This window comes from Trachemys scripta, chromosome 5 (genome assembly GCF_013100865.1).
Source record: "Trachemys scripta elegans isolate TJP31775 chromosome 5, CAS_Tse_1.0, whole genome shotgun sequence".
Classification (NCBI taxonomy): domain Eukaryota; kingdom Metazoa; phylum Chordata; order Testudines; family Emydidae; genus Trachemys; species Trachemys scripta.
In genome coordinates this window covers 13,239,957-13,267,626 of record NC_048302.1, presented here as the reverse complement: position 1 = coordinate 13,267,626, position 27,670 = coordinate 13,239,957, and the positions used below count along the sequence as shown (strand labels likewise).

Genomic DNA, 27,670 nt, shown 5'->3' with positions numbered 1-27,670 from the left:
AGTGTTAATCTTGGTGCCATGTTACACATGTCATCACAGTTGGGAGCATGTCCAGGAAATCAGTGACTAGACAACTCTTCTCTGTGGGTTCTCATACTGCTCTGAAAGCCTCTCAACATACGGCCGTGTTCCTACCTGTAGTTCTCTGTGGGCCGTTTAAAAAAGGCACTGATAACTGTTTTAGCGAGAGAATGTAAAAATACTTTAAATGCATCTCTGCCAGTGTTGGTAAACCCCTGTGAGAAGCTGGTTAAGAGCATTTCTGCCCTCTGGACACTTTCCATGTAGCAAACTGTTTTGAGGTGTCTCAAGCCCCACGCAGATACCTTCTGGCTTCTTGCACCCTGTGCTAATATCTGCCTAGGCTCTGATCTGGGTCAAAGGGCTTGATCCTGCGAGATGTTGTGCATGCTGGCCCCAAGACAGTGAAGCACTAAAGCACATGTATAACTTCAGCATGTGAGTAGTCTCATGGAGTCCAGTGCTCACATGCCTAAAGTTGAGAGCGTATTTAAGTGCTTGGGTGTGTCAGGGCCAGACTACTCAGCGCCTTGAGGGTACGCTGCTGGTGCACAGCCCCGTTCCCCATGCTAGCCCTGTGCCACACCAGGGAGGAGTGGATGTGGCTTTGTGAATGGGCCCGTCAGGCCACGGCGTGCATTGGCCGTTGTGGGGAGGAATAGTTACTTTTGCAGGAGTCTGGAGGTATACATCCTAGGCAGCCAGCCGTAACCGGGATGGTTACAATGGCTTGGTCAGTTGCTTGATCCTGCCAGTGCTTTTGGTGAGGGGTGGAGAGCACCCCCAGCTCTCACTGACTTCAGGTTTCCGTAGATCATCGGTCTAGAGAAGGCCTGTAGAGACATACAGCCAGTTCCTCGGCTGGTTGTAAGTCATGTTGCCCAGCTGAGGATCTGGCCCATGGACTCCTTTTTAACAATAAAAATGTCCCTTTGGAAATCACAGGGCAAGCTGAACTTTCCCTTCATCTTGAAGCCCATTGTTGGTGTTGCCTGAGAGCAGAATGCAGTAGGGCTGCTTCAGTTTGCTGTTGCTGTGTAGGAAATTAAAGTGAACCCTGTGATTGCTATGTATCCTCTCATTTTCCCTGCCATGGGGTGCTGTAATTAAAGCAGTAGCACTGGATGTTACGTAAGTGTCAGCGATTGGTATGTGGCAACAAAACAAACAAAACCCTGACGTGTGATGGGTTCGTGGCGTGAGAAAATGTCTAAGGAGAAGCACTTTGGAGTCTAGGAAGGGACTTTACTGTTGCAACTGAAAGGGGCTTTTTATTCTCAGAAACAAAAAATCTTGTTTTGCTTTCAATTTAACTCATGTAGCTCAAGAAATTATGACCCTGCTGTTTGTTTAGCTTTATAGCAGTTGGGATATATGAAATGCAGATCTCCTTGGGCATTTCCCCAACACAAAATGTGCAGCAGTCTGATTGGCCACTCCTCTACAGGAGGGTTCCTGCCCTGTTTGAGAGCAGGGGCATCTTCTGCAGTGATGGGAGCGTTGCTTTCTCTGTGGAAAATAGTGAATTTTCCCCATCTCAATATGAAGAGGCATGAACTACTGGCAGGGTGGATTTGATTTAAATCACTAGTCAGGAAGACTTGATTTAATCATGGATTTCTACATAAAAGTGCATTCTTGTTGGTTGTTATAACCTTAATACATATTCTTCATAACTCAGATGTAGATTTAATTTTTAGAAGGTACACACTATACATTTTTTAAGTGATTTATTTTGAAAACTTTTCAGATTAGTTTTACAGCTGTATCAGAAAATGAATGATTGTTTGGTTATTTCATATACCAAAGGTAATTGAAGCAGATAGTTCATCTCCCAATGACTTCATAAATATCTCCAATTCAACAGGTTAATCATTAATAGTTGGAGGATTTTCTTGCCATTCTGTATTAGGAGGAGAACATCACCAGATAGGCATTTAAATTGTTTTATTTAACTAAAACAACAACATTATGTGTATTCTGGATTTTTTCCCTTCAACGGCAAACAATTGTATTTTAACAAAACAAGCATATAAATTTTTGAATTTAGTTAAACGTTCAAGTTTTTTAAAATCAGGTTCGTTTTTGTTAAAACTAAATGAAATATAGTTAAATGAAATATTAAAAAAAAAATTAAATCAACTCTGTCAGCCAGGTCAACATGACAAACTTAAAATATTGGCTTCTGCAGCTAACTCAGTCGTCTTCACCTTCATTTTCCTGTTTGTTCATAATCTGGAAAAGGAAAAACAAGCTTTCCTGCTTTTTCAGGTCCCAAACGATTTCTCAATTTGGAATGAATTAGTGCAAAGGAAGAAAAGATTCTTTCTACACCAGCAGAAGAAGCTGCTGCTGCTGTTAAAAGTGAGATTATCACTTCAACAGTCTCTGAATCCAAGTGCTTAAGTGACTTCCACCAGTTCACTGGGGTGACTTTCTTTAAAACCATCAGCAAACATATATTTTTTGAATGGGTTCATCCTTTGCTCTGAAGTTTACTATAGTTAGCATTATGGAGGGATGATTGTTGGATGTCCATGTCATAGCCAACTCCTCTTCTTCAGCAGTTAAGGTTTGACCCTGGTACTGAGTATTGAGAATATCTGCAAGAAAATGAGCTGGAGACAGTGCTTGTCCCATTCGTTTTTTTAATGCTTGTAATTTAACTGTGTCATTGCATGTTTCTCTTTTTAAGATCTCACTCATTTCCTTCCGAACTTCAACAGCGTCCGCAATAAAACAGCTATTTCCCTGCATTTTGTTCAAGGCTACAGAAATAGGCTTCAGGGTACTCAGCATGTGTTCAACATTTCTCTTAAGCCCAATATTGAGAACTTTGGCTGTGACAGTGCCATCTATTTTTTTCATGATTTTGTTCACAAACTGTCATAAGATTAGGCCAGTTCTTGATATAGTTCTCAAAACAGTCCACTACTGAGTGCCATCGCATGTCTTGTGGGAGAGTTAGCTTGGTTCCTCCCACTTTTTTCAGAGCACCTGCTGCAAAGTGGTTGTTATGGAAGTATTCTGCAATTTCAACAACATTAGCCTTTATTTCTGGAGCACTGAAGTCTTTGGCTAGGAGGTGCATCAAATGAGCACTGCAACCGTATGTTGTTAGCTTGGGACTCTCTTCTAAATAATTGCTTCTCATCTTGGATACATTTGCAGCATTGTCTGTGACCAAGCTGCGTACTAGACATTTGAATCCCCCCCCCCCCCCCCGTTTGTTATAGCTTTTACTGCTACTTCTTGTAAGTATTCTGCTGTGTGCGCATTTCCTGATGTATCAGTTGTTTCTGTAAGGAAGACATTCCCTTCTTCTGTTGTCACACAAGCACATACAACAGGATCATTGTGGACATTGCTCCACCCATCAAGACTCAGGTTAACAATTTCACCCTCTAGACCTTTTGCACACTGCTCAATTTCTCTCTCGTACATTTTATCCAGCAATTTGCCTGCGACAGCCTGGTCTTAATGACTGAACCATGTTAATGAAGTGTGGGTTCTCAGTCATACCGAAAGGAGAGTTTGTTGCATAAACAAACTGGGCAATTTTTTCATCAGTTACCTTTTTTTGTAATCTGCTGCTTCTTATCACAAACTTATCTATGGTTGTTTCTGGATGATGGAGATTTTTTTCTTTTCTTTTTGCTTCTGTGATATACTGTGGCTATGTGACATACGTGATATGACTGAAACACTATCATGAAGCTCTGAAACTATAGAAAATGATGGTGATCTTGAAGGTGGATAGTCTTCAGAATCCTGTATGTTGAGGATGAATTCTCCTAAACAAAATGTCAGTGCAGTTATTTAATTATTATCACCATACTGCTCATTTAGAATTACTCATTGCATTCACTGACACTCAGTATTACTTTAAAGGTGAAATTGTAAAAGGAAGATCTGCCTATTTCAGCTATTTATTTTTTATCTCAACTGCATCTAAAATGATAGTACCATAGAGTAACAACTATATTTTTTGCTCAAACATGAGAATTCAAGAATAGTCCTGAAGGAAGACAGGCAGTCCTTTTAAGAAAGAAATATGAAATAAAAACGTTTACCAACCTGAAGATCCTGCAGGTTCAGACATGTTCCTTTCCTCATCTTCAACACAGCTTCCTGCTGAGAAGGAACACTTCTCATGATGTTGTTTCATTTGGGCAACCAGGCCTTGCATTTCTTTGTTGCACTGTTTGCATTTTGCACACATGCCTGTCTTACCCACAGGTAGAGGAACTTCATTAAAATATTCCCAAACTGGGTCTCTTTTACGGTCTACTGCCATTATAGGTTTTCCCTTCTAGTGAGAGAATTATTCGATATCTACCATACCAATGAAGGCTATACTCTGGAATATGCTGCTCAAACAGTTTCACTTTTGTTTCTACTGCCTGTCCCTCCCTTCTCACATTTTTTCTCCAGACATCTTCTCCCTGTCCAGATCTATTTCCGCCCCCAGCAGTCTTCTATTCATTGAACTTTTTGAAACTTTTCACTTTTAGAGAGAGGTAAGGGATTGACACTGTGTACACAAATTTGCGGAGGGACAATAGGGTTGAGATCTGTTATTTCTCACTTCTATATATATATTATTTATTTATTTATTTTAAAAACATTTTTGCTGTTAACAAGCATGTTATCTCTGGAGACACAAATCCACAGTTTGAGAACTGCAAAACTAAGCATCTCTGATAGTCCTCAGTCTAGAAGATACCAAGTCCCATTAGGTAGATAGAAAGATTAATTTAAATAATCTCTACAGGAGTCCCTGGAGCACCATAAGATTGGGTCCCTAATCCATGAACTATTGGAATTTATTTACAAAACTTTTCTTAAACATTACATGAATATATTGTCTCATACTATAGAATTAGAATTTATAATCCCTATTCCATGATGAGATATCTTTGAGCTATAATATATCTTAATTAAAACTATCTTTAGATATGTTTTTTCCTCAAAAAACATTTTATCAAAAAAATCCAATTTGAATAAAAACAAATCCGATTTTTAAAAAAAAATCATTAATATTTATTTATTTATTTTTATCCACCCTGTCTGCCAGCTCCTTCAGGACTAGAGCATTTTGGAAAGCTGCTGTAATCGAAAATTAAAGGCTAAAGTAGAGACGCTTATCGGGTGCTATTCAGAAAAGAATTAATCACTTTCCCACATGGCTTTTTCTGAAGCTGGATTTTTCTTTTAAGCAGTATTATTTTGTGCATGTCTGTGTCTAAAAGCATTTCGCCCCCAGCAATCGCTGTTCATATTAAAGTAACCTGAGAGTCTTTTCCATATTGCCTAGAGATACTCCTTGTTTGCTCTAGCTCTATGAGAGAAGATATTAGACACCACACTTGCATAAGAGGGGCAAGGTCACTATTGACTACGTGTGACCCTGTTATCCCTTGAATTTGTGGGTTTATATATTAAATCCAAGTCCTTCTGTTTATTCCAAAATTCAAATTTTAGGCCACAAGTTCAATTAAAGGTGACCTACCGTGGGGGAAGGAATTAGACTTGTTGGCTCTCTTTTGTTTCTTTCTTTTTTCAGTACATGTGTACCCCCATTAGCATAGTATCTGTATTTATCCTGGCATCATCTTTGTGAGGTAAGGAAGTGCTGTTATTCCCAATCTACAGGTGGGAAACCGAGGCACAGAGAAACTAAGGGACTTGCCCAAGGTTACATAGGAAGTCTGTAGCAGAGCTGAGAATTGACCATAAGCCTCCTCAATCCCAGACGAACACTCTAGCCCCTGGACCATCTTTCCACTCTGATATCTCAAGAAGTCTTGAAAAGTTGGCTGGTTGTTTTAAAATACTTCCCTCCCCCCTCCCCCCCAAGTCTTTCCTTCCCTTAGAAATATAAGGAATACCAAATCTTGTCTCTCCTCTTTTGCTGGAGAACTTGAGTGCTGGAATGGGTGCTTTTTTGCTCTTAATTGAAGGGGAGAGAGTGTTGTCTCTCTAAACAGCTGAGAGGGAAAAAAATCTCCTTTTTAAAGTTTAAATGTACTAATGAAACCCAAAGAGTTGTAAACATTTGGACTAAAAATCCCTTCCCTCTCTGTTGCTCAGGTTTCATTTCTTAAGTGCCTGTGATGTCATACACCTGATGTCTGGAGTCTCCAAGGGAAAACGAGGCCTGACCTGAATTTCAAATGTAAAAAAATCAAATGGGGGGGGGGGGGAATAAAAACCATCACATTTAAATGTAGAGCATTTAAAAAAAAAAAAAGGCAAAATCACAAACCCAATTTGCTTTCCTCTGCAGGTCACTTTTAACCTTTGAATGGGGGTGAATGAGAAATGGGGATTTGCATGTGGGAAATAAAAACAACTAATTCCAGCTTTGGAGTAGGACGTTTCAAGATTCCAAACGTTTCTCCCAGCACAACCTTCCTGTACTGAGCTCACTTTTTTCCGAGCCTGAAGAACACCTCACAAAATAAATGTTAGGTCTAATAACATCCTCCCATTCCAGAGATTTAACAAGAAACAGCGTCCACAAAGTGCTGCCCTTTCGCTTCCTATTATTTTAAGACTGAATTTGTGACTACCCAGCCTCCTGTCCAGTTGAAGGCCTGGGACTGTCACTCTGAGGTCTCTGTCAGAAGTCCCCTTAGCAGCCTGAGGGGTTTAGAGGCTGAATCCCAGCTTGGGAAGGCGTCCTCTTCCCCCACCACATAATATGGACTCAGCTTTTGGGAGGGGTGTGGCCAGAGACCCATAGCTTAGGGGATGGTTCAGGGAAGTATTGCAAAGCTGCAGAAGCAGATACAGGCACATAAACTCCAACCTACTGTACAGGTAAGTGATCTCCCACTGCCTGCTCCTTTCGGGACCTAGCTGGAAGGGAGAACCTTACCCAACAGAAGAATTCAGTGGAGGGGGCAGATGAGACCCTGCTCAGTTGTACAGGGTTGGAGTCGGAGATTGGCAGGGAAGGTGCCTTCTTCTGACCACTTTCCTGGCCAACTGCCAGGACATGCCTCCTCCTATCAGCAGTGGCTGCAAGAGCCTCCATTTCCTCCCCCCTTGTACATAGACCCACATAGCAAGAGGAAACGCTTCAGAAAGCAACACTGCTGTTTTATTTTCAGTAGTATTTATTTTTAATCTTTCCTTTTGCTTGTTGCCATTGGAGTCACTGGCAAAACTTCTACTGACAGGGCCGGGTTGTTAATCTGGCAATGATTGAGGGTCAGGCTTTTAAAGACGTGTTTGGTTTGTCTGAAGCAGCATTTTGGTTCAGCCTTGATGCATTTTACATTTGGAGCTTAGCTTCCAGATTCGTCCAGACACCGCATTTTCAAACTAAGCCTTTAAGCTACTTGAAACCCTTTAAGTCAACAATACTGTCCAAACCTGGTTGTGGTTATGTCTCCCTTTGTGTATTTTGCCTTGTAATAAAAATTAGCACCAGATAAAAGGATAGTGAAGTTCCTTCTGTCACTTTTCACCTTGGGGTATTTAGAAGTAGGCTGAGTTATAATATTTCATTTGATGTACAATTTCATCTCTGTCATATTAAGAATCTGATATATATTCCTTATAATATAGTCCAATATTAACATACTGTTCCCCCATTTTTCTCCTCGGATAAACTTCGTTCCCTACCACACCACTACCAAAACTCTTCATTATGTTTTTAGCAGAGTTACTAAATACTTTATATTACATGACAACTGGCATTTCCAGAGTGAGTAAAATTTTGACCCCATCTGAAGTCAATGGGAGTTTTTCTATTGATTTCAGTGAGGCCAGGATTTCACCCATACAGCATAATGGCGCTTGCTAAAATGATCTAATGTGATAGTGTGATCTGTGTCGGCCCACCTCCCCGCTAGGGGGTGGTGGGGAGCTACGAGGTCACTGGCCGACTTGGGTCACGCCTCCATCCACGGGGAATTAGCGGCGGGGCGGCCGCCAGCCAGAGTCAGTAGCGCGCCCCTTGGGCAGGGGAGCGCCGGCAAAGGTCCCGGCGTGGCTCGGCCGGGTAGGGGAACGCAGGCCCACCCTACACCACTGCGTTCCAGCCCAGGGCCCTGACAGCGGCAGGACGAGGGTCCTGCCACTGGATCGGCGGGGTCTTTCCGCAATATAGGCTCACCACTGTGCAGCTCTGTCCCTGGGCTACTTCCTACCCGATCGCTCGTCCGAATCCCTCTGGTCCCGCCGGTGCGTTGGGGTAGTCCGCTGCTGGCAGCTCCAGCTCCCCCTCAGGCTCCTCCAGCTCCTCTGGGTACCCGACGGCTGGCAGCTCCAGCTCCAGCTCCCCCTCTGGCTCCTCCAGTTCCTCTGGGTACTCGGCTGCGGGCAGTCCTGGCAGCCCCAGTCCGTCCTCCAGGTGAGGTCTCCACTGGCCCAGGGCCTCCCCTGGCGTGGCAGCAGGGTCTGAAGGGAGCAGCCCACGGTCTGCGTCTGCCTCCCTCCCTGGTGCTGCCCTAACTGAGCTAAGGGCCCCGCCCTTTATACTTCCTGTTCCACCCCTCCCCTTCCAGGGGGTGGAGCAAGCTTGGGCTGGCCCCGCCCACTCAGGCTGAGGGAAAGGCCCTTTACCCTCAGGTTCGGAGGGCAGCCACCCTGTCGCCCTACAGATAGAAATAAATCAATTTACTGTCTCTCCAAAAGACAGATTAATTTTAAAAACTGAATTATGTTTTATTTGTATTACAGAGGTCTCAACTGAGATCAGGGCCCTGTTTCTGCTAGATGCTATACATACACATAGTAAGAAATATTTCCAGCCCCAAAGATCTTGCAAAGACTTAAACGTGTGTTTAGCTTTATGCCCAGTGAATGGATCTTTTGAGTTCATTGTAAAGTTAAGCTCATGCAAAGTTTTTGCAAGATCGGGGCCTAAATAAAGATGGCAGAATGGAAGTATTCAGGCAAAACGCGTGAGTTTAAAAGCAAGTTGCATGTTTTCTGTCAGCACTGCAGCTACTTCTGCGGTAGAGTCTCAGACGTGGTTCTGGCTTCTAGGTGGCTCAGCTTGTTCTGACCCAGCTGTTGGGCTGGGTAGGTTAACTGAGTTTTGAATTTGAGCTGAGTTCTTCTGAAGACTTGGCTTCTGTTATGGGTGATTCTGGCCACTGCCTGTGGGGAGGCATGGGGAGCGGGTGACCCGCCGGCTCAGGGAGGCTAGCCCCCCAAGTGCTGAGTGAGCGGATCCCCCTCCCCCCCCGAGCGCTGGGAGGCTCTTGCCCCAGTGCCCCCAGTCCCCCTCCCAGAAGCACAGGGAAGGCAGCGCTGGCAGCCCCTCCATCCCCGGGCGGCCTGGCCCCAGCACCCCGCCCCCCCAGCACTGGGCGGCCCCAGCCTCCGCAGGCCGGTCGTGGCTGCCCTAGCCCTTGCCCCAGGGCCCAGCCCCAGTACTCTTCCCTGAAAAGGAGCAGCCAGCCTGCCTGGGGCAAGCAGGAGGGGGCCTTCTGGGCAGAGCGTGGGCAGGCCATGTTGGGCTGTTTGGGAAGGCAGTCTCCCCCAGCCCATGATGTGCACTGCCCATTTGGGGAGGTATCGAAAGGACTGGTCTACACTCGGTTCAGTGGTGCTCACCCTTATTACACTTGTGTTGGCCAAACAGATACTGCATACTTCAATACAGGTGACTTTAAATTTTATTAATTTATATTTTAAGTTCAGCTTATTTCATATGTATTTAGATAGGTTGTTTCTATGTACAGTATTGTTTATTTACACAGTGATGTAAACATGACAAAACAGAAATGATTCGGCCGTTGATATATTGTGTTGAAGCAGACTTTATGAAATACGGTCGTTATATGGCCCGCGGGCAGTAGGTTGGGCACCCCTTAACTGTATCCATTTGAAACTGGAATAGTTAAATCGGTACAACCCCAGCGTCGACAATGATATTGGTATAAATGTGATATAGTGGTTTGTAGTATATTGGTATGTATCAATTGAACTGTTTCAGTAAAAATATCACCCCACCCCCCACTCCCCAAGTGAAATAGTTAAATCAGTACAAAAACCATGTAGAGCAGGCCTAAGGCAGGAGGCTGCATAATCAGGCTGGTCCCTTATATATTCTTTGCTGTACTAAATTAACTTCCCTTTTTAAAAAGGAAATGGTGTATAGAATAGATAGCGTTACATTAGATACATTAATCCCTTTCGATGGTCTTGTTGTTTAGTAGAACAGATCTCTCCATTAGTTATTGCATCAGTGGTGGGTGTTTGTTTTTATTTTATTTTTTAATTGTTTTTCTCCTTTCTCCTTCGGTCTTCTGCTGAAAAGGAAAGCAGCCCACAACAACTCAGAGTAGCCTGGTGTTTTGTTTGTGCAAGCTGTTAGTTCTCTTTTGCCACAGTGCCTTGGCAGCCATCATTCGATTCCACATTTTGAAACCACATTAGCAGCAGCGCTGAGGGCTGTAGGGCTCTCAAGGACACCTTCATGGTTGAAAAAGCACACCTGATGGCTGCTTCCCTTCTAGCTCAGCAAGTTGCAGTCACCAGAATTGAAGTGGGAACAGCCACATGCCTCCAAACATTAGGCAGACCAACTGTAAATATTGCAGCAGAGGAAATGAGGCTTCGCATACAAGCAGAACAGAATGTTTTAATGGTAGTGCCTGTGACTACTGTAGTTAAGGTTGATGTGTAACTTCAGCCATAAACCCTCATTTTCAGTTGCTTCTGACTTTAGCCAACAAGCTCTTTTGCGGCTGATGTTTCCATTCTTGGGCAGAGGCCAGAGGTAATTTGGTTGTTGAAATCTTCAGTGAAATGTGTTTTGCGCTGTTTTCGAGTTCAGTAAGTGTATGTGGAATTGAAAAACAAAATAAAAAACCCTCGTCCCGTTTGCTGCTAGCAAAACTGTGTGCGTGCCTAGTTCCAGTGGCTTAATCCGTTTTGTTGAGCCTGGGCTTGTTTGTCTGTTAGTGATATCTTTGAAAAAACTGGAGCCAGGCTTGCAGGCAATTGGATCAGTACCTTGTAAGTTAAGAGTGCTGAGTTTTTCCCTCACCCACGTGCCGTACGGTTTTCGGTTGATCAGTGGTTAGGTCAGGAGTGCTGCAGAGTGCTCTAGTTCGATCCAGCCCTGTAAGGGTTTTTTCCCCCCCACAGGCAGACTTTCAGTGGGAATCCGCTGTCTAGCTCCATTTGTCACTCTTTGAAACTCCCACCCAGACAGTGCAGAAAACTTGACAAACACAGGGAAGTTACGACGTTGTGGGAGTGCTGGTTCCTAGAGCCCGTGTGGGCTAAGGGAAGAGCCCTGGGGTTGGGGCTTAGCACTCCTGAGCGCTATTGGTACCTGTCTCATGTTGATGAGAGTGCTTCCCTACCTCACAGATGTGCTCATACCCCTCCTCATGGACCCCTTGCTTAATGGGCTCAGGGTCTCAGACAATTGGGATCTGTGGGTATTCAGTGCCTCTGAAAATCAGGCCCCACTATTGCCGGGTTTGCATTTGGAGAAGTAGATTGAGGATGGGGTGGGGAGGGGGGCGGAGAAACAGCATGCATGTACCTTATAACACCTGCTGTGGGTAGGGCATAAAGTAAGATTGCATTGATTCTTAGGACATCTGCCAGATATTGCTTAGGGCAACGTATTTTAGAGTAAATATTACGGGAGTGGATTATTATACCTTAGACTTGTGGCCATATATTTACCTAATGCCTTCAGTTAGCTGGTGGTCTGGAAAACACCAGGGATTTATGGGTTAATGCTGTGGTCGCTCTCCTCTTGCGGTATGAACACAATGAACTGTAGATGGCCGATGCCCAAGGGGTTGGTGCTTCACCCCTGCAGCCAAAAGACATAGAGTATTTCAGGTTTTCCAGAATTCACATGGTCAGGGATGGCAAGTAATTTCTCTTAATAGGTTTTTTTTATCCACACAGCTCAGTAATTGGTAAGTTCATTCAAAGGCGGAGACGTACTTGCTAAGCCCTAAAATGCCCTTCCAAGTCATCTTCCCTCCCCGCCCCTCCCCCATGAGATAATTACACCTGACATGTTACCAAATCCTGCGCTTGCTTAGATACTGTAGGATGTAAAATACCAGGGTCTTAGTAATTAGAGATGGAAAAGACCAACTTGATCATAAAATTCACCCCTCTTTCCAGCACAGGATACAGCAGAATGACAACTCTGCGGAGCATATTTTAAAATGAGGCCAGGAGTATCTGACCGTTCCCAAGGAACCATTGTTGCAACAAGAACACAACTATGAATTACATAGTTATTCTAGCTGTCCTGGGAAACATCCAACGAGGCTGAACAATAATCGTTCTTTTTAGTTGGTAACAGTCAAAATCTGTCATCTGCCTGGAAAGGAGGAGATCAAATTATTTCAGATAATAAACAGTGCAGATAATAGGAAATGAATATGTATCCGAGGGCATGGCCTCCTCCTTTTTTAGATGCGTGAGGTTTTTGGAAAATCAGGCTTCGACTATGTTCTCTTCAAGTTGCTGGAACGTCAGTAACTTTCACGGGAGCACACTTTGTCTTCTCTTTCACGGTGGGAGCTGCACTGTGGGTCTCTTGAGCTTCCAAATCACATTTCATGACACACAGAAGGTTGTGTGTGTTCTGTTTTGGGCTTTCTTTGTTTAAGCCTAAACTAGGCTAGAGGAGGCATTACTGTTTAGATCGGCCACTAAAGGCTGTTCCCTAGACGCACTAAAACCACAAACCCCACAAACAAGATGGTACAGAGCTTATGGTTGGTGGTGGAAATATTATCTTGGAACTTAAATAGGTCTGAATCCTAAGCTCCTTACGGGGGGGACCCCTGTTGTCGTTGAAGGGATCACTGCAGGCATAGGTGTCTCTCATAGGTCAGCTTGGATAAGGGCCGAGGGCTTGATCCCCCAAGTTGCTGAATACTTTTGCTTCCTACTGACTCCAGTCAGAGCAGAGAGTGCTCAGTACTCTACAGGATGTGGCCTGTGGTTACCATAAAGATTAGGGTTCATATTTGTTGACTTGCATCTTCACTTGAATAGTGCATTTTTCTGTATGTACTATTTTTTGTTAAACATGAGACTGGCATCACCTAACGTAGCCTTTTCAGCCACAACACTATCTGATTGGAGCTTGTCAATTTTCGTACACCTTCGTTTAGACAACAGTGTTATGGGGCCACATTCTAAAAGTCTCTCCTAGGGCATGCCGCAGCTCCAGCCTGCTAGACTTCTAACTCTATGGGCGCACCCACAAATCAGGTCAGGAGACGTCAATATGACCACTAAGAACCCCAGGTGCAGACATAGAAAGTGGCTTCAGGCTATGTTAAAAGCACCCCCTTGGTCCCCCCTTCCCTTGAACAGCCACATAGGGCTTTGTTTCTGCATATGTTAATATTTTGCCTTCTCTCTGTTCACTTAGCCTTCAGGTTCTGGGTGTGAGTACAGCTTGTTTTTATTCTTCAACAGGATGTAGCCATTTCTCCAGCACAACGGGATGAGGTGATTCAGTGGCTGGCCAAACTCAAGTACCAGTTCCACCTTTATCCAGAAACACTCGCCCTGGCCGTCAGTCTCTTGGACCGGTTTTTAGCCACAGTAAAGGTAAGTCATTTCAGGATCTGTATCTTCCAGTGGATTTATACCACCAGCTCATGGCTTTCAAAGTGACACTCCTTGCTGCTGGGCCAAATCCAAGCAGGCTCATTGTATGAGAGAGCGTACTTCCGGTTTACACACTGCATGATGCCTTCGATTTCAGATGCTGAATGAGATTAGTGTCTTCAGTATATCCTTTTCTAACTGTGCAGCTGGGTCTGTGGAAACCCCCTATTATCATGAGAGCACAATGGGCCTGATCTCCAACTAGGGCACCTAGGTGCTACAGTAATACGAATAGTAGATGGCTTTCTGCACCAGTTTCATTTTTTAGTTAATGGGCCAGATATTCACCTGATGTAAATCAGCATAGTTGCATTGACTGCAGTGGAGACATGCCAGCTTACCTCAGCTGAGAATCTGGCGTATCCGTGTCAGGAATACCTGCTCTCTTCCCTTTTTTGCCAGCTTCCATTGACGTGCTGCAGCTCATCGGTTTAACCAAAGAGAGGAGATAATCGCTCCACTCTCTAGAAGCTATCCATGTTCATGCTGTCTCTGTTAACCTTGTTTGAATGTTGAGTTAGCCTCACCTAGGCATTTGTCTTCCAAGCTGTATGCAGATATTTTCTCCGAAGAGGGGTGGGAAGGATCGAAGTAGAAATCGGAATGCATCCTCTGGTTTAAAATATACAAAAAAGCTCATTAAACTAAATAGATTCTGAAATGCAACAGCCTTCGTGGTAAGCCCTTGCCATACTCGTATGTCCTATGGAATGACACGGAGGGTCTGTGTTTCTATAATATTTAACTCTGACATTGGGTAGGTCTGAGTTTGTATGGTTTGCATCACCTGGCATTGCAGTTGCCCAGGGGCTAGGGACATAGGAGTAGTGGGATGGCCGTGGATTAGCCAGAAGCATGACAGGGAACAGATTCATAGATTGAGGCTGCATTGTGATGGTTTAGCCTGACCTCCTGTTCAAGACAGGCCAGAGAACTGCCCCAGCGTAATTCCTGGAGTGTGAGGTGGTAGAAGAATGTTTGGGAAGGCGGGGAAAGAAAGCAGTATGGCGGAAAGGGCTTCAGGAGCAGGGTGACACAGGGAGGGAAGTGTGGAGACCTTCACCGCCAGGAGCCTGATTGATGTCAATGGGCCGAGCATCAAGGGGTAGGTTTGGGAGGGAGGGCTCTATGCAGATGGTAGGGCAAAAGACGGCACCTAATACAGTGGGGTCCTGGCCTACAATTAGGGCTACAAGGGTGCTGCAGTAATATAAATAATAAATAAATAATAATAATAATAAATTCAGGAGCTTCTCGGTGAAGGCCATAAAGGGAGGAGTGGCAGGCCAAAGAGGCCTGCCGTATTGTCTATTGGAGTGGAGCTGTGAGTGTGCCTATAAGAGTACAGTGAACGCAGTGGTTTAAGAAATAAAATTCCACAAAACTGATTAAAATATTTTAAAAACCAGCCTTTGGGGCATACATGGTACCATGACTCATGGCCCCCGAGTCTGTGCTGTCCTGCCCAACCCCGGTGCAATCACTTACAGCTTGCAGAGTAAATGCAAAGCGGTTCGAAAATGCCACTGAATCGAAATGGTAGTGCTCTGCACGAGGTGCAGAGCAGTGGAGAAACATGTCCCCCGGCCTTGAGTTCTAGAAACTGGCAGTCTTGCCTTTGACTAATATAATCCTTTATTCTGTTTGCTCTGTTAAGCTTGGTTCTCAGTAAATGGGCAGTCTCCTCTGCTTGAGTTTTTAATCCCATTACAAACATTGCTAAAATAGAGGTCAGCAATATATGTGGAGGAGTTTAAATTTTTACCCCCATGGTTACATCATTAACATAGTTTGTCTCACTAAAGTACAAATTGGATCTTCCAGTAAGGCCTTGTCTACACTGCCTCTTACAGCGCTGAAACTTTCTTCGCTCGGAGTGTGTGAAAAAACACCCCCCTGAGCGCTGCAAGTTTCAGCGCTGTAAAGTGGCAGTGTAGACAGTGCTTCAGTGCGGGGTGCTATTCCCCTCACGGAGGTGGTTTTATTAGAACATAAGAACGTCCGTACCGGGTCAGACCAAAAGTCCATCTAGCCCAGTATCTTGTCTACCGAAAGTGGCCAATGCCAGGTGCCCCAGAGGGAGTGAACCTAACAGGCAATGATCAAGTGATCTCTCTCCTGCCATCCATCTCCACCCTCTGACAGACAGAGGCTAGGGACACCATTCCTTACCCATCCTGGCTAATAGCCATTAATGGACTTAACCACCATGAATTTATCCAATTCTCTTTTAAACGCTATTATAGTCCTAGCCTTCACAACCTCCTCAGGTAAGGAGTTCCACACGTTGACTTCTGGAGAGCTCTCTCCCAGTGCCGGAGCCGCGACTACACAGCGGCAGTCGGCTGTGTGGACATACTCTACGTCTTTTATATGGTGAAATATTGATAGTGCTTAAACTGCGAGACACTGAAAAGTTTTTTGTTTTTAAAGAAATCCTGACCTAACCGTTTTGACATCTCAGTGACTGGGTCACATGTTGAACAGATAGAAAATGCATTATTGAAACCCCTAAATAGCTAATGCCCTTAGGAAAATATTGTGGTTTCAGTATTTCTGTAGCAGTCAAAGCCTTTGACTGCTCTGTAGAGGCTGCTGTGAAATGAAGCGGCATAGACCAGGACTAAAAGAAACTCCATCCTGTACGCCAAGGAGTGGTGACAATAGAAAACACTGAAAGCAGTTTGGGGCGGATTTTCAGTTAACATGGTCTCCCCACCCCAGGTATAGCACTGATCATTTAAACATGTCCTTTTCCCCTCCCTACTGCAAATAAACAGGGCCTATTCTCCCTGCATTTAAACCGGATTTACAACAGGGTAACTCCATTGACTTGGAGTTACTCCCGATGTACAGAAGTGTGAAAGGAGAATTTTAGCCACTGCCTGGGATTTTTATACTGAGACAGAGAATAGCTTCTCTTGAACTCGAATGGGCCTTGAAATAGTTCAGACTGTTCTACGCCCCGTCCTGTTGCCCAGCCATGCTCTGGTTCATTCACATACCAGCAGTGGCTTTTGCTGTAGATCACTGCACTAAATAATTAATCCTCAACATAATTACAGTCTTGGTTTAACTGTGTGGCAGTTGCCAATAAACAGGGAGCACAGAGGGGGTGGTGTGGGAGTATTTTAATACTGTCTCACAAAGGGACTCTGATCTGTTTTAGTTTAGAGCCCCGATGATGTCAGGGGCAGGAGGGGTGAGCAGGAGACAATTTCTGCTAAAATAATGCAATATTTTATGGGGGAATTTTTCAGTACACATTGAAACTCTCCTACAAGCTGTCTTCAACAGCTCATTTTCCATTCTCTGCATGCAGGGATCTGCCTTCGCCCTACTAAATAAAATGTACTGTTTCTCACAAATCCCCAATACTTTCCTCTTGCTCCATTGCACCCTTCTCCAGCCCCTTCCATCCAGAGATGTCAAAGCACTTCACAACTTTAACTAAGCCTTGCCACACCCCTGTAATGCAAGGAAATATTGTCCCTATTGTATAGATGGGGGAAACTGAGGCGTGAATTGATTGTCGGCCTGATCCAAAGCCCGTTGAAGTCCATGGCCCTACGTGATTTGTCCAAGGTCTTGCAGTGGCTCTCTAGTAGAACCCAGTTTCCTATTGAAGATGGCAGTTGTTAAGAAGGTCTCCCAGGAGATTAGCTGTTGGTCTCTTACAGAACTGGCTGACTGATGTGGGGTAAAGACTTTAGGTTCTTCTCTGCAGTTTAGTAAGTTAATATTAATTGGAAAGGATTTGCCTGTCTACCATGAAAGGGACCTAGGTTTGTAGTAGAAATGAATAGATTTTGATCTCCGTCCTGGCTGCGTTTACTAGTGTCACCGACTCAAGCCGTGTCAGGTGACAGTAGGTGCTGTACAGTGTGTGGAAGGATGCTGTGGATTTAGGGGTTACTCACTGAGACCTCTCATGGGGCGTTACCCAGGGCCCTAACTGGAGCAGACCAGGGAACTCGAGAAGCCTCTCTGCTGTCTAGTTTTTCCGCACTTGCACCAAGGGAAAATGGTTGGTGCCAGCCCTTTACCTTGTGCAGATTACGTCCCCCTCTGTGCCGGCTGAGCTGTGCTGTGTGGGAGAGGGGCTGAATCAAGCCTCCCCCACTTGTGGGCCTGTGGAGGCTGCTGCTTCCTCCTGCACTGTCACCTGTGGTGTGGGTAATTCCACCCCGCCCTGCCTTATTTCCTTGTGTGGGCATGTAGAACAAACCACAGATTCCCCCTCAAGGACATTGTTCTCCTCACTGTCAGCAGTACCTGGACACGTTGAAACAGCTATTTTATACAGCTGTTTAATTCAAACCTCCTGGTGCCTCGCCATTAGAAGCCAAAGTCCCTGGGGATCACTGATTCCTTTTGTGTCACAGGAACCTGTTAGAGGCTATGTTTGTCCTTGATCCTGCATCCCTTCCCCCTCGCTCCCTGCTGGGAGGAGTCATGTTGACTGTTTAGGGACCTAGTTGTGTGAGTGTGGATTGCAGGATCGGGCCTTGAAACTGCCCTGTAGCTCCATTCTGGCTGCTGGAATTAATCCGCCTGGAATTAATCACGGAAGTGCTCTAGGTTAAAAATGGATTTTGTGTTCTTTGCAGGGCTTTTACTTATTTCTCTCTCTCCCGTGCCCGGCGGATTCTTTCAGTTCCATGTTCCACCAGGGCATTTAAATTTTTGTCAATAGCGACAGCGTGAGATAAATTGTCAGCTAGCTGTTTGGGAGTGGCGGGGGGGAGGACATAACAGCGCTGCTCAGTTTGTGCACAGCATGCTGTCCTAGATATTAGACATTGCTCCTGGTTTTCACAGGGCTGAATACTGTACGCTGTGCGTACAGAATCGAGGGATGCATCTTCCTTTCTCGCCCTCCCGCTTCGCTGGCATGGGAAACAAAGTCCTGAATCACATTAATATAACCACTAAGGTTCCGATTCAGCAAAACTCTTAAGCACGTGCTTAACTTCAGGCACACCCATGAGTTCTGTTGATTTCAATTGACTACCTATGTGCCCGAAGTTAAGTACATGCTTAAGTGCTTTTGCAGAATTGGGGCCCATAACAAGGGTTCTTCATTGTTGTCACTCTGCAAGAGAGGTTCTCTTAGGGTGACCAGATGTCCCGATATTATTGGGGACCATCTCAATATTCGGGGCTTTGTCTTATATAAGCATCTATTAACCCTCCCTGTCCTGATTTTTCACACTTGCTATTTGGTCTCTCCTAGTCCCCTCCTCTCCCTGCGCTCCACTGTTTGCTGACTCCAAAATATTTCACCAGAAAGGGCTCAGCTACCATCGTTTGAGAGCTGCTGCCATAAAACATAATTCTCCTTGGTGTTTATTTCTGACTAGATACAACGTCAGCACGTCCGCTCTATCTTCTCCCTTGCTTCACATCTAACCCATGTTGTTCTCTGGGCCTGATCCGCAGCTGGTGGAAATCGGCCTGACTCCATTGAAGTAGGTGGAGCTGTGCTGAGTTATGCCAACGGAGGATCCAACCTTCTGTTTTTCTCCTTCCAAGTACCACTGCTCCCACTAAAAACAAGCTCCTGTTCCTCTCCAGCGATGCGCATCACTGGATGCCAATTAGGACGCTGGGGCTGACTGACTTCTCTCCTGCCTCATGTAATGGAGTATGGATTTTTCCTTTCCGCGGCTCACAATAGGAGCAGTGTAGTTGGAGGGCAGCCCATTGATCCCGTCCGCATTGTTTTGGCATCCTGAGATCACAGGGTAAGGGAGTTAGAGCCAAATGGTCACAAATCAGGTTCTGCATTGTACTCACGCTGCGACTTTTTTCTGTTTCCTAGGCCCGTCCAAAGTACTTGAATTGTATTGCGATCAGCTGCTTCTTCCTTGCTGCCAAGACCATTGAGGAAGATGAGGTAATATTTTTCTCTAAAGGCCTAGCAGCTACTTTAAATGATATGCTCCTCTAATTCTTTGGTCGCTTGAGCAGGGGGGTTGCCACTTGCCAGGACAGGAAAGAAACGGCTTTTCTGACTGACTATTGTTCTTGCTTTTCTTTTGTTTTTTAACGTCTGTTTCGGCAGAGGATCCCAGTACTGAAGGTGTTGGCCAGAGACAGTTTTTGTGGCTGTTCCCCAGCTGAAATTCGCAGGATGGAGAAGATTATTCTGGATAAACTGCACTGGGATCTTCACATGGCTACGCCACTGGATTTCCTTCATATTGTAAATATGTTACTACTTACATTCTTTCCAGTGCTCGTCCTTGGTTTCCCCCCCCCCCCGCCCCATGTCATTGGCATTAATGTGAGTATGTGCCAAATCTTGAGGGACTTACTCAGATTTTACTTGGGCAAAAATCCCTACTGCTGGTGTAGGGTAAGGATTCTAGGATTTGGCCACATGTTCATAGACATGGCCTAAACAAAAATCTAGGCAAAGACTTTCAAACGTGACTAGTGATTTTTGGGGACCAACTTTAGACACCTTAAAGGTGCCTGATTTTCAGAATATGCTGAGCTTGTGTCGTCTGAAAATCAGGCCCCCTTAAGATATAAACTGGCCATGTATAAATTCAGGCTGGAAATTAGAAAGTTTCTAACCATCAGAAGTGTGTGTTCCTGGAAGAGCCTTCCAAAAGGAGTAGTGGGGGCAAACAACCTCCAACTAGTTTTAAGATGGAGCTTGATAGGTTTATGAACAGGATTATCTGATGGGTTTGCCTGTGGTGGCCCAAGACTGGACTTTGTGACACAGAGGGTCCCTTCCAGTTCTGCCCCTATGTCTCAAGTTGAGCACCCAAAACTTGCACCCAAAACCTTTAGTCCCTCTTGAAAATCTTGGCCCTAAATGTTAATTGCCAGTATATCTGCTCCAGGATCAAAGCAAGACGACAATAGAACACAAAGGAATTAAGGAGTGGGGTGGGGGAGGGAGGGAAGACATCATCAGTGGATGTGAAATGTGCTTCAATGTGTCCTTAACTGACCCAGGTTTTTGTTTATGGGTTAAAAACTGGGGCCAGAAAGCCCTTTCGTGTGGTGAAACCCATGGCAGGGGGACAGTGGCAAAGAAAACTTTGTCTCTCCTCAATGGTTTCATCCCAGGGGAGAACCCTGTTTGTCCATGTCCAGTTGAACCATTGAGTCTGCAGTTCAGGAAGAGGACAGGACCATCCATACAGGGGCTCCGTGCCCTCCCTGGCAGCACTACGCCGATAGAACTGCTCTATCCAGGACTTCTCCTGGCCACAGCTGCCCTGGGACCCTGCTCCCCCACCCCTTACAAGGCAGTCCCCACCATGGACAGGACTCCCCTGGCTGTGTCACCTTTCCTGGGGTATCTCCGAAGGGCCAATGAGGGGACAGTGTGCATCCCCTAGACCCATCTTAACCCAGCATGAGGCTTCCCACCCCTCCCAGAGCTGTCTGCCGTGGGGGACAGTGCCTGGCTGGGGTGAAGCAGAGCATGGGATGGGAGATCCTTGGGGGGTGGGGGAGAAAATCTCACTCCGTGTGTGCTGTTGGAGGTTCAAGTGGGCTATGTTATTTCAAAGGCACAGGAACAAATGGCTTCCGGATGCCATTGCATATGCTTATGAAGCAGTGTGTTAAACTCTGTCAGTAACAGACCGACTGGTTTGCTTCTCTTTTTCCTCAGTTCCATGCAGTTGCTGTGTCAACCAGGCCTCAGTTACTGACAGTCCTGCCCAAGATGAACCCATCTCAGCATGTGGCTGTTCTCACCAAGCAGTTACTGCACTGCATGGCCTGTTACCAGCTGCTGCAGTTCAAGGGGTCCATGCTGGCACTGGCCATCATCAGTCTGGAACTGGAGAAGCTGATTCCTGATTGGCTCGCGCTCATCTTTGAACTGCTCCAGAAAGCACAGGTGAGGGCCGGGCAGAGTCTTCCAGACATCCCGGCTAACTGGCATTCTGGGTAGGAGAAGGGTCCCGTGTTTCCGGGACAGCCACTGAAAGGAGGAGGAGGAGAAGCTGATGGTCTGCACTAAACAGCCATCAGTGGTTATGAAACCTCTCTCGTCTTGTGACCATTACTCTGGCAGTAGGCAATTGAGAGATAATCACTTGGGTTAGCCATAGGCCAGGAAGTGAATCATCAAGCTAATGGAGAGAGCTGAATAGATTGAAATTCAGCAGGACAGGCGGTTTTTCCTCCCCCTTCATGTCTCTTGCACACCATCTCTTCCCACCTTACTGAAGATGAACATAGACCTACTTCTTGTTCATTCAAGTTGATTTGTGTCCCTAGGCTCCAGGAAATCTTTGACACCAGTATAGTAGTTGTTGCTGCAGTCAGTGTAACACACCCATCCAATAAAAGCGGAGTCAAGTCATAGGCAAGTTACAAGAAGATGCATGTACCTTTAATGATATATTTGCATGGCATAGAGACAGACTGGGGCTGATTGTTCTCTTGCTGGTATAAGTCAGAGGATCTCCCCCATAGTGTCAAATGGGCATGAGAGTAGAATTGAGCCCCCAGATTAGAAAGTGGAAATAAGCCTAGACTTTGGTTGATCTGACTTTATGGCACCGATCTTTAGCTGGTTGTAACTGTGTCAACTTCAGTGGAGCTAATCTCTGGATCTGTATCTGAAATAGGATTGAAAACAGCACTTTTTTTCTGTGAGTACGGGGGTGTGGATAAGGCCTCAAGAGCTGTCAGATTCCCAGCCTCTGAGGTTTTGTGGTTGAGATTTTTTGTTTTCTCTCTTTTTTGGGGGGGAGGGGGGAGTTTCTATGTTTTGCAAAGATGCTCAGGGGACAGCCTGACATTAAGACATCTCTGCAAATATTTGGCATTGTTTGGTGATTAATATGTTCACTTCTTGATAGAGGGAGCCTAATGCATGAGCTAATGTACAAATCAAAATGGTTTACTGCAGGGAAGGCCCAACTGGCCTGGCCACAAGGGGTTAAAACTAACCAGAAAGATGCGATCATTCTTTTCTCCTCCCAGCCATCCCCCCTCCCTCCCTCCCCCGCCAGTGTAGCAAGGGAAGGTATAAAATATTCCCTTGATACGCCAGAGATGGAAGTGGTTATAGCACACTTAAATACGTTAAGTCTCCTAACTAGGAAGGCTTTGTGGAAGGGTTAATTTTTTTCTGCTGCATACAGACCGATATGTAAGAGGTAGGAACACACAGGCCTTTGATAAACATTTTGGATGACATTTGCAAAGCCACTTAGGGGATTTGGACACCCAATTCCCATTCATTGTAATGGGAACCAGGTGTCCAAATCTCTTGGGCCATCTTGAAAAATCTTGGCCTTTAAACAGAATAATCCCGCCTCCAACTGATCACTTCAGCACGTAAACAAGCAGCAGCTAGGTATGTGGACGATGGACGTGTAGAGAGCCAGAATTGCAGTGACTCACCTTGTTTTGCAATGCCCGTGTCTGTTTCTCCAATCTAGATGGACAGCTCCCAGCTGATCCACTGTCGGGAGCTTGTGGCCCGTCACCTTTCCACTCTGCAGTCTGCTCTGCCGCCCAATTCTGTATATGTCTACAGTCCCCTCAAGCGTACCCTGGTGACCTGTAACAGAGGAGCGTTCAGATTCAACCCCTCCTCTGTCCCAGGGCCAGAATTCTCCAAGGACAACAGCCGACCAGAAGTGCCAATCAAAGGTACAGCCGGGTTCTACCAGTGTCTGCCAGCTCCCACCGGCTGCAAGCAAGCCTCCGCCAAGCGCAAAGTGGAAGAGATGGAGGTGGATGACTTCTACGATGGAATCAAGCGGCTCTACAATGAAGACAGTGCTCCAGAGGTGGCGGCGCTAGAAAATGTGGGGTCTGTTTGTGGCGCCGATGTGTCGAGGCAAGAGGGGAACAGTTCCCCTTGCCCACCTTTACAGCCGGTCTCTGTTATGTAGCTACTGCCTGCGCAAGCGTTCAGAGGAAAGCAACTTTTTAAACCATGCAAAATCAGGCTATGATGTTTGTGGGAGTGGGCTGGGAAAGAAGCTGTATCTCATTAGGCTGAACTGAAGAGAGCCAAGAAAACCTTTTTTGAAGATTCCCCTTTTCTCCCCCATGTGGCTAATTATAGTCCAATTATTATTTAAGCACTTAAAAACACAAAAAAGTATAAAAAATCTACAAAAGACCCAAAAAACAAACAAAAAAAGTAGCAAAAAAAATTTTTTCTTTCTAGTGTCATTGGTTCCCCTGTTTTTCTGCTACTGTGTATTATCATCCGTCTTCCGTGTCCAAGAGCTCACATTGTGCAAAATTGTTCCAGGTTTTCCAGCCATCCCGTGTCTTTCTGTTCCGATTTCCTCTTCCTTTAACACTCTGCAAGTCTTTTGTGTGATTCTCTATACTCTGCCCTTCACCACAGATATCTTTTTTCCCCATAACAACCAAAAATCCTTCTTTATTTCATTAGCCGCTTTGGTGTTTTAATGTAAGAATATTTCAAACTGGCTTTAAATAAAAGATTTGGAAAAACAATCTTACGGCATTTGCAAACTGCCCCACATTTAAAAAGCCAAAGCAGTGTGAACATGCTATAGAAAAGCAGTAGGGAGACTGTGTTTAGTGTCTTACACAAATAAGAAGTCATTGTGATTAGAAACTAAGTGATTGTGGTTTTGATTTTAAAAAGTGAAAGCAATCAGTCAAATGATTAGGCCAATTTGACTCAAATATTATTTTTTCACATCCACACACAGATTTTTGCAGTCAATTGGCTCTGTTGTAGATGCTCACACAAGATTTAATTAATGCGTGCGTCAAATGCAAACCGTAAAGTCTGCAATTGATTTTGATATGTTTGTAAATTTTAGCATGAGATCAATGCTGCTCATTTAGGTGCTGGGACGGTTCTGTGATTCTGAGTTTTGGAACGTGTGTAATTATAAGCCACAAAATACCCCAAGGTTTGTGTTTATGTAACTTTTAACCCAAAGTTTAAAAAAACAAAAAAAAACCCTTTAAAAGCTTGTCCTTTTTAAATGTTTAATCCCTGTTCCTCAGAATGACCTGTCCTGAATCTTTAGCTCTCTCTGCAGCCCTGAGGAAGATATGGTGTTCAGAGCCATTGTACTGATGGAAGCCTTCTGGTAGCAATAAAAAAAAAAGTTGTCCTTTAATTTGTGAGTTGTGTTTTTTTTTGCTTTTGCTTTTTGCACTGGGCAAAGGTGAGGGTTACGCTGGGGCTGCAGCAATGCTGACAAGCCACTGCCAGGTGGACTCTTCCAAGCAGGGCACCCGAGAGAAAAGGAAGAGTAGGTTTTAATACACTATAGTCGTGATTTTTTTTTTTTTTTTCCAGAGCTGCCAAGGATCCAGGATGCTAACTGCAGCCACAGGCCACCTGGATTTTATTTCATCCATTCCTCCTTCATCTTTACTGCTCAGACCATCCCTCTCTGGTTACTCCTTCCCCTCCCACCTTCTGGTTCCTTTCTCTCCAAATACAAGTGCAATCCTGTCTATTCCATTATTAAACATATATCTCTCCCAACCCCATCTTCCCTCTTCTCTTCCCCTCCAAACTCACTGAATAAGCTGTTTACGGCTATTGACTCAAGTTTCTCTGTACCAGCTCCAATCTGGATTCCTCTTCCTCCTGTCTATTGAAAATGAGGTTTCTAATAACCTACTCTTGGGCCACATCTCAAGGTCTTTAGTCCATCACTGCTCTCCTAGACTTCTCAGTTGCTTGGAACTAATGCCCTCCTTCTGGACACATACCCTCTCTGAGCAGGCCTCGCTGGGACAGAGGTAAGAATGCCGGTGGCCAGTCGAGAGGAATGCTCCCATTGGTGGAGCTGCAGCTGTGGGTGAGTTCCCAAAGTTGGCCAGTGTGGATAAGTCCTTACATAGGTGGATGTAATTGTCTTGAGAACCACCAAAAGCATCTTGTTGAGGCTTCCAAAGGAAGTTGCTAGAGAGAAACACGCCGTGCTCTCGCTGTGCCGTGCATTGTCCCTTAAATGCGAGGCTGAGTAGGAGCAGATTCCGTATCAGCATCTCTGTCAATACAGCCTTTGGGATGGGGCCTTTGGACATCCTATCGATTGGCTTCTCTCGATTTCTTAGCCACCTTGTTCTCTTCCCGTGACCTCGTACTGATTTGTGGATGGAGCCTTGGGGAAATGTTTTACAGATGGAGGACATGAAGGGGCCGAAAAACACGTGTTGCTGTTTCTTGATGCTGCCGGAAGCTTGACAAATGCCCAACAACCCGGAAAAGGCGATGTGGGGTCCAGAAACCAAATTGACAAGCTAAAGAAGCAGAGTGGTGAGAGAATGCCCCTGGGAGGGCGCCAGGCCCTGCGCAGAGCAGGGAGGGAGAATGCATATTTGTCTACATTGGCGGCACCATGTAGGGTGCGTGTCACTCCGCGCCACAGTGAAAAGCAAAGTAAAAGTAAACTAAAAGAAAAGTAAAAATTGCAGTGTAGATGTGGCAGGCCTTGCTTGAGAGCCATGGTTCTGGTGTGTCTTTACTTACCTAAGCAATGCCTCACCGTCTACGCTGCTCTTTATACTGGTGCTGGGGGGTATGCAGCATCTGTCCTGTACATGTCACTGTATGTAGATAGTCATATACTCAGCCCTTTTGAGCCTCTCCCAGTCCCTCTGCGCCCAGCTCTTACACACTGGCTCATCCGTGTGTGTTAGAATACTGGGAATAAGCAATGCTTTATTTGAATTCGGATGAATCTTTCAGTCGTTCTGTAACAATACAATTCAGGCTTTTTCAGTCCGCACCTTTTCTGGCCAAGATTTTCAAATATGGGGGCTTAAAAACCTCGGAAGAGATGGGTTCGGTTCCCAGCTCTGCCACTAGCCTGCTGGGTGACCCTAAGCAAGTCACTGCCTCGCGCGGTGCCTCAGTTTCCCCATATGTAAAATAGGGCTGATGGTATTGACCTCCTTTTAAGTGCTTTAAGATCTACTGATGAAAAACGCTATCAATGAGCTAAATTTTATTGAAGCTACTTAGTGGCCTGATTTTCAAAGGTTCAGAGCACCCAGAAGCTTCAGCTAGAGACCATTGGGAACTGGGGGCACTCAGCACTTTCTGCAAAACGGGTGCCTCGCTGAGCAGCCAAACTTTAGGCTACAATGGCTGGGACTGTTGGAGGAACCTAAGGGAGTTAGGGACATCACTGGGAATTGGGCACCTAATTCTCCTAAACATCTTCGCAAATCCCAGCCCAGACTGGAAAAGCATCTATCACTGTGGCTATCTCCCTAGGGCTGTGTCCTTCACGGCACTATTTTTCAGGATTGTATAATTTTGTTGGAGGGGGTGGCAGGTGAAGCGTGTGTTGAAATTGTATATTTAATCACTTACACGCATTGTTTTATCAAATCTGTATGAAAATCCCCCTCAGTCCAGGGATGAGGCTATGGGCCATATGCCCACATTGGAGAAATTGGCAATGCCCAAAATACTTAAGAATTCTACAGATGTTGATTATTTAAGTAAAAGAGCCACTGATGTTTTTTCCTTACAAAAGCATGTTGCCTCAGGCGTTTCTGCTCTTGGGTGACAGAGAACAGTGTTTTCACTATGTAAAAATAAGCCAGAAACTTTCAAGCCAGAAAGTTAATTTTCACTGTGGGGACGGCAGAATTAAAGTTAGTGGTTAGCAGCGCAGTAGTAGAGTTCTCTGGTTTGCATGTGGAAACCAGTTCTGTGCCTATTGGGCAGGGCAGTTCTGGCCCAGCTAGTCTGAATGGCATATTCTGACAAGACCTACGTTCGTGTCACTCACCAGCAGGGAAGTGCAGAGCTAGTGAGCCTCCGGTATCTGTGCACAGAGCTGTGTTCGATATTAACTCCTGAATTCAACTGCCTTGCTTTCTTGGGCGGAGCTCACATCCCTGTTCTTTCACTCAAGAGTTTAATGGCCCTGAATCCGTGAAGCAGCTGGGCTGTGACGTTTGAGAAGCACCTAAGTGACTTAGGAGTACAAAGCCCAATGATTGGCAAGGAGACGTGCTCGTTCGAAAAGCCTGGAAGCACATGCTTAAATAAACCCCA

General features: G+C 45.3%; 1 protein-coding gene across 1 annotated transcript in view; it reads left to right on the top strand.

The window, feature by feature from the left end:
- Positions 1-24,761, top strand: part of CCNI (cyclin I) — a 52,586-nt gene extending 27,825 nt beyond the window's left edge. The window contains exons 3-7 of the mRNA XM_034772753.1: positions 13,459-13,593; positions 19,478-19,552; positions 19,721-19,861; positions 21,296-21,526; positions 23,082-24,761. Of these exons, the coding sequence (XP_034628644.1) occupies positions 13,459-13,593; positions 19,478-19,552; positions 19,721-19,861; positions 21,296-21,526; positions 23,082-23,540 (1,041 nt within the window). The 3' untranslated portion in view covers positions 23,541-24,761. The remainder of the gene's footprint in view (positions 1-13,458; positions 13,594-19,477; positions 19,553-19,720; positions 19,862-21,295; positions 21,527-23,081) is intronic.
- The last annotated feature ends 2,909 nt before the right edge of the window (positions 24,762-27,670 follow it).